This window comes from Plasmodium gallinaceum, assembly GCF_900005855.1.
Source record: "Plasmodium gallinaceum strain 8A genome assembly, contig: PGAL8A_v1_76, whole genome shotgun sequence".
NCBI lineage: Eukaryota > Apicomplexa > Aconoidasida > Haemosporida > Plasmodiidae > Plasmodium > Plasmodium gallinaceum.
The window spans coordinates 1,745,134-1,751,041 of NW_021628238.1; the positions used below are offsets into that span (position 1 = coordinate 1,745,134).

General features: G+C 18.0%; 3 protein-coding genes across 3 annotated transcripts in view; 1 reads left to right on the top strand and 2 right to left on the bottom strand.

Moving 5' to 3' along the window:
• The window catches only part of PGAL8A_00234800 (conserved Plasmodium protein, unknown function), a gene marked incomplete at both ends in the record, with an annotated part of 3,622 nt that extends 1,158 nt beyond the window's left edge, over window positions 1–2,464 (top strand). Inside the window, 12 exons of the mRNA XM_028671074.1 lie at window positions 90–131; window positions 273–294; window positions 367–393; window positions 550–589; window positions 732–794; window positions 907–1,056; window positions 1,189–1,201; window positions 1,474–1,514; window positions 1,625–1,780; window positions 1,992–2,060; window positions 2,244–2,280; window positions 2,436–2,464. Coding sequence (XP_028527764.1) covers window positions 90–131; window positions 273–294; window positions 367–393; window positions 550–589; window positions 732–794; window positions 907–1,056; window positions 1,189–1,201; window positions 1,474–1,514; window positions 1,625–1,780; window positions 1,992–2,060; window positions 2,244–2,280; window positions 2,436–2,464 — 689 coding nt within the window. The remainder of the gene's footprint in view (window positions 1–89; window positions 132–272; window positions 295–366; window positions 394–549; window positions 590–731; window positions 795–906; window positions 1,057–1,188; window positions 1,202–1,473; window positions 1,515–1,624; window positions 1,781–1,991; window positions 2,061–2,243; window positions 2,281–2,435) is intronic.
• Window positions 2,465–2,616: 152 nt separating this feature from the next.
• On the bottom strand, window positions 2,617–3,605 carry FabZ (beta-hydroxyacyl-ACP dehydratase, putative; the record flags this gene model as incomplete). Its single annotated transcript, XM_028671075.1, has 2 exons — window positions 2,617–2,753; window positions 3,086–3,605. The coding sequence occupies 2 exons, from the start codon at window positions 3,603–3,605 to the stop codon at window positions 2,617–2,619; spliced, it is 657 nt and encodes a 218-aa protein (XP_028527765.1).
• A 1,087-nt stretch (window positions 3,606–4,692) lies between these two features.
• PGAL8A_00235000 (60S ribosomal protein L6, putative) lies at window positions 4,693–5,750 on the bottom strand (the record flags this gene model as incomplete). Its single annotated transcript, XM_028671077.1, has 2 exons — window positions 4,693–5,219; window positions 5,705–5,750. 2 exons carry the CDS (start codon window positions 5,748–5,750, stop codon window positions 4,693–4,695), a joined length of 573 nt encoding a protein of 190 aa, XP_028527766.1.
• Between the last annotated feature and the right edge of the window lie 158 nt (window positions 5,751–5,908).

The following is a 5,908-nucleotide window of genomic DNA, read 5'->3' on the forward strand; positions in this document are numbered from 1 at the left end:
TAAATATTTTTTTTTTTTTTTTTTTTTTTTTTTTTTCTAAAAATTATTAACATGAAATTATATTTTCATTTTTTTTTAATTGTTGTTAGTCACTAAAGCTGTAGAAAAACATCTAAGAGAAGATTATGGGGGTAAAAAAATGAATAATTTACAAAAAAATAATGTATATATGGAATATTTAATATATGACTATTATTTAATGTACTCTATTTATTACATAATTATTATTTTTAATTAACTGTATATATATATGTATTATTTTTTTAAATTAGATAGAGATGTTGCCATTTTTAGGTTTAAGATAAAAAAAAAAAATAACAAAAAATAAAAAAAGCTCGTTAAAAAAATTTCTTAATATACTTTTAGGGAAATCTTAAGAAATTACAAAAACAAGTAAGGAGTTAGTAATAAAATTTCTAAAAAAATTATATGAAAGAAAATACTAAGGAATTTTTAAATTATGAATTTGCACATTTAAATAAAAAAGAAAAAATTAAAATTTTCATACAAACTCAAAAATATATTTGTAAACATTTCAAATGAGTTCAGTGATGTACTTTTGAGTCCTTCTGAAGAAGAAAACTTAAAAGTAAATAAAAGAGATTTCTGCCTTTTTATAATATATATATATTATTCCATTTAATTTATTTAAATTACATAAGCCTGTTGCGTTTGAAAAAATATAATTTCTTTTATTTTTGTTGTCTACGCATACATATATATTTTTTAAGGCTTCAATGAAAAAATATGCAGGATCACATTTTATTGAAGAATATGAAAACTTAATGGATGAAGTAACACTTTACTTTTTAATATAAATTCAACTTAAAATAATTTTGCATTTTTTTATTTAACTATTTTTATAATAATTATCGAAAATTATGTTTCTATTTTTATTTTTCTAAGAAAACAGTAGATTCAAAAAGAACACTAGCAAAATCAATGATAAATTTAATTAAACAGCAGTTTATTAAATTAAAAGAAATAGAAGCACAATATGTTACACCTAATTTTGAACAATTTAAACAAGTTACAGAATTAAAACCTGAAATTTCAGTAATTTCCTTTTAATAAATTTTATTTTTTTTTGTTGATATATTTTTTTATAATTTTTTATTTATACTAAATTTATCATTTTTTAATATGTTTTTCCATATTTTGATTTGCTTATCTTTTATAATCTATAAGGATCTAAGAGCAGGTTTGAATCGTATTTGAAATAAATCATTAAATATTTCTTACAAAAAAACAAAATTGAAATTACTTATATTGAAAATATGCCTAATAAATATAATATTAATAATTTAAACATTATAAAAATAAAAAGACAAAATTATATAAAATAACAATAAAAAAAAGAAAAAAAAAGAAACTATTAATTTTTGTTATAATGAATAATTATTATAAAAATGTATTATAAAATAAAGCATTTCTTATAAAAGAGCCTATTTTTTTTAATTTTCTTTCAAATAGATACACCGTGTAGCACAGATGCCGAATGTAAAAAATTGGAAGTAATATATTTTTTTTTTTCTTATTAAATTTAAATGATTTTATTTACTAAAGATCTTATTTTATTATTTATTTTTTTTTTTTTTATTCCATGTATTATTGTCTTATATAGAATATGATGAATATATGCACTTATATTAGAGGAGGGGCTGATTTTGCTTATGATATATTTTTAGTAACAACACATGTTGTTACTAGTATGATGGCTGTATTATGTGCTTGTATTTTTATTGGACCTGTACATATATGCGCTTTGAAAAATTTTCCGGTTAATAAAAAAAAAAAAAAAATAAAAAAATAAATTGCGTGATCATAATCTAAAAATTGTGTACATTATATAATTAAAATAAATGTTTTATATATTAAAAATAAAAATTTTTATAAAAAAATTATTTCATTTAACTCTTTAAAATTATGAACAATAAAAATTTTGTATTAATTATCTTTATTTATTATTGCTTGTTAATATTTTTTTTTAGTATACATGTAAATTACCCTATCCTGTTTTTTCAACTTTATTTATGGCAACCTCAGCAGTATGGGAAGTGGTAATTTCAATAATTATAAAAAAAAAAAAAAAAAAAAAAAAAAACCAAAATATATATTGTGCATACAATAAAATAGGAAATATCATGTGTTATAATTTAAAATAAATAGGGAAATTATAATAAATATATACAAAACATAAATATTAGTAAAAGTAATAAATAATAGACATTTTTTTTTCTTAGGTAAAAGCTACTACTGCATTATGTAGAGTATATGGAGGTATTAATAAAAAAAAAACTAAATGAAAATTAATTAAAAAAAGGAAGAAAAATAACTTTAAAAAATATAAATAAAAGCTTTTGAATTTAAAATGAATTTATACATATAAATGTTCATCACTTTATAAAATACATTGTTTTCTATTTTTTCCATAGATTTGTCAGTTATGTCAAAAATGTCTTGAAGATAATTTTTTTTTTCTTGTATTTGTTTGTATTTTTTTTTTTTTTTTTTTTTTTTTTTTTTTTTTTTTTTTTTTTTTTTTTTTTTTTATCTTTTTTTTGTCTAATATTCTTAAATGAATTAGATAAGAAAATTTTTTATTCTGAAAATAACTTATTTTGATAAAGCAAAGGTCATTTCAGAAACTTTAATGACAACATTTCCGTTCACATAACCGACACCTCTCAATTTAGCTATTCCAAGAGATGGTTTAAATGAAATTTGTTCTACTTCCATCACTAATGTATCACCTAAATAAAAAAATATATATAAAAATAAACAATAAATAATGTAACTTTCAAATATCAATAAAAATTTTTTTCTTTTCTAATATTGTTATTTAAATTCATAAACATTTATATATCTATTATATATTCAAATTTATAAAATTTCATAAATTTTTTTTCTAAAACAGTAATAAATGTACATAGGAAATTGTATTTTTTATTCTTAATAACTAAAGTATTTATATATGTATTTAAAATATTGATTTTTATTTTATATATATATATATATATATATTTTAAATTTTATAATGATTTATATGTATATTTAGTAATACAATTTTTAAATTGCATATAACCTGGTAAAACAGGTTTCTTCCATCTAACACCATCCACCCCTGCAAACAAAAATAAATTATTTTTTTGATTTTCTTCACTTTTCAAACATAGTACTCCTCCTAATTGAGCTAAAGCCTCAATCTGTAAAACACCAGGCATAATTGGCTTTTCAGGAAAATGACCATTAAAAAAATTTTCATTTACAGAAACTTGCTTAACACCAATTATTTTTTTATTTGGTTCTATATGTAACACTTTATCTACTAAAAGAAAGGGATATCTGTGTGGAAGAGTATTTTTTATATCTTCTATATCAATAGTTTTATAATCAGAATAAGACAACTTAGATGAAATGTATTCTCCAGTTAAGTTATCATTTTTTGTTTCATTACTTAAGTATATATTTTTTTTATATTTTTTAAAATATGCATTTTTGTTGTAGTTTTTTGACGAGGGAGATAAATAAAAAAGCTCGTTCTTTTTAATATCTAAGCTTAATATAGGGGATATAACAATTATAAAAATAAAAAATAAATTCATTATTTTATTTGTAATAAGAAATATGTAATGTTAGGAAATTAATTTTTTTATATAAACTAAAGTCGTGCATAAAAAAAAAAAAAAAAAAAAAGGTACTTGTTTTTTAATAAAATATACACATAAATTTAAGTTTCATTTCTGAAAATTTTTTTAAATGTGTTTGTTTTTTTTCCTTTTATTTCCTAAAAATATAACATTCATTAGGTTATAGTATTATCTCAATTTATAATATGAAACATTATAAAATCATATAAGCATTATACTTTTTTTACAGTATTAATTTTATAAATTATTATTAAGTATTCTAATTAATATATAAGAAATAATTTTTCTTTTTTTTTTTTTTTTATTGATATGTTTTCCTATAAATTATTATTTTTTATAATAGTAATATAAAAATTTTTTTCGATTTAAAAAAGCTTATCATACATATACACTTATATGAGCATATATATATTCATAATAAAAGTAAAATTTACATTAAAAGTTGTATACATAGAAGAATGAAAAAGGAATAAAAAAAAAAAAAAAAATTAAATGCAAAAAGTAATTTTATTTATCTATACAAAAAATGCACTGAAAAAAAAAAAAAAAAAATATATTTGAAATCAATTATTTAAAAAAGTAGGAAATGTGTATTTTTTTTCAAGGTAACAAATGGAATTTAAACTTTTTAGATGTAAAAACCCTTTTGCGTTTTTAAAAAGAAAATTAATAGAAATTGCTAAATTTATATAAGTGATAAATAGAAAACTTTTTTTTGCAACAATGAAATTATTAATACGAATAAGTTGTTGCATTCGTATGTTGGAAATATATTTCTTCTAGTATTTTTTTTTTTTAATAAATTATAATTCGATTTTATGTTTTTTCAAATATTTACTATATAAACTCTTCTAAAAGAGGTCTTTTTAATATATTTATCATTTTTTACATTTTAAGAATTGAAAAAATTTTTTTTTTGAAATAAATATTTTTAAAATAAAACATTATAAATTTTTCTTTTTATTGTTTAATTATAAATAAAAAATATAAAAACTAATGCACATAATTTTATTTATATAAGGAAAAAAAAAAAAAAAAAAAATTATTCATCTTTTTCTACAGTGGTAACTTCTGATACATAAATACCATCAAGAAATTTACGAATATCCTTATTTCTGCATAAAGTGGATTGATGTATTAAGGCTGCTGTTAATGAAACATTTTCAATATCAGCACCACTAATGTAAATTTCATCCTTTACATTTGGTGATTTTTCTATAAGAACACCTGGCAATGCTTTAACAGATCTAACACTTTTTTCTCCTAAATAATTTCTTATTTCAATTCTCTTATTATCATCAACAATATTAGAGTTGATTGGAAAATGGGCATGAACTAATCTCATTTTATATAAAAATTTTTTAGTTACACCTGTAAACATATTTTTCAAATGAGTACAAACTGTTCTAATACAAGCTAAACTATCGGGGATACCAAACCACATAACTACTTTTATATATTTTTTTAATTTATTTATACGAATATCAACTGGGAGATGTCTGAAATTTCTTCTAAGTGTACCATATTTACCTGATACTGTTACTTTTCTTGAATTTATTGCTACCTTAACTAAAAAAAAAAAGAAAATATATATATTATTATTATCAATTACTGTTCTATATATATAAATATATATACATGCATATATTCATAGTATTATTATTTGCCATTTTTCATCATAATATTTTCATATTTTTTTTTTTTTTTATCATTCAGTTATTTTCATTATCATATTTTTTGCTATAAAATTATATTCCATTTATATTTATATTTTAAAATATTTGCAAATATTTTTAATGCTTATTGTTTTAGTGTAGTTACAGTACTACTTAAATTTATTGAATAAATTATTTTCTATAATTTTTTACTATATATCAGTATTTTGTTTAAATATTATGTTAATAATTTTCTAATCTTCATATACATTTTTTTATTTGCCAATTTCATTATTTTATTTTTAACTGTTCATCAGTATGTGTTCAAAATTTTAATATTAATATATAAACATATATATTTTTTAATTTCCTTTTTTTTTTTTTTTTATATTTTTTTACCTCCATCAGGAATAGCGACTTTTTGTGATGATACTATTGTTTTCATTTTTATTAATTATTAAACTTTAAAAGTAAATAATTTGGTAAATAAATAACAGTAATATACTTTTCACGAAATTTTAAATCTTTTTTTTTTTTTTTTTTCCTTATTTAATTTTATTACTTTTTATTATTTTTTTTTTTTTTTTTTTTTTTTTTTTTTCT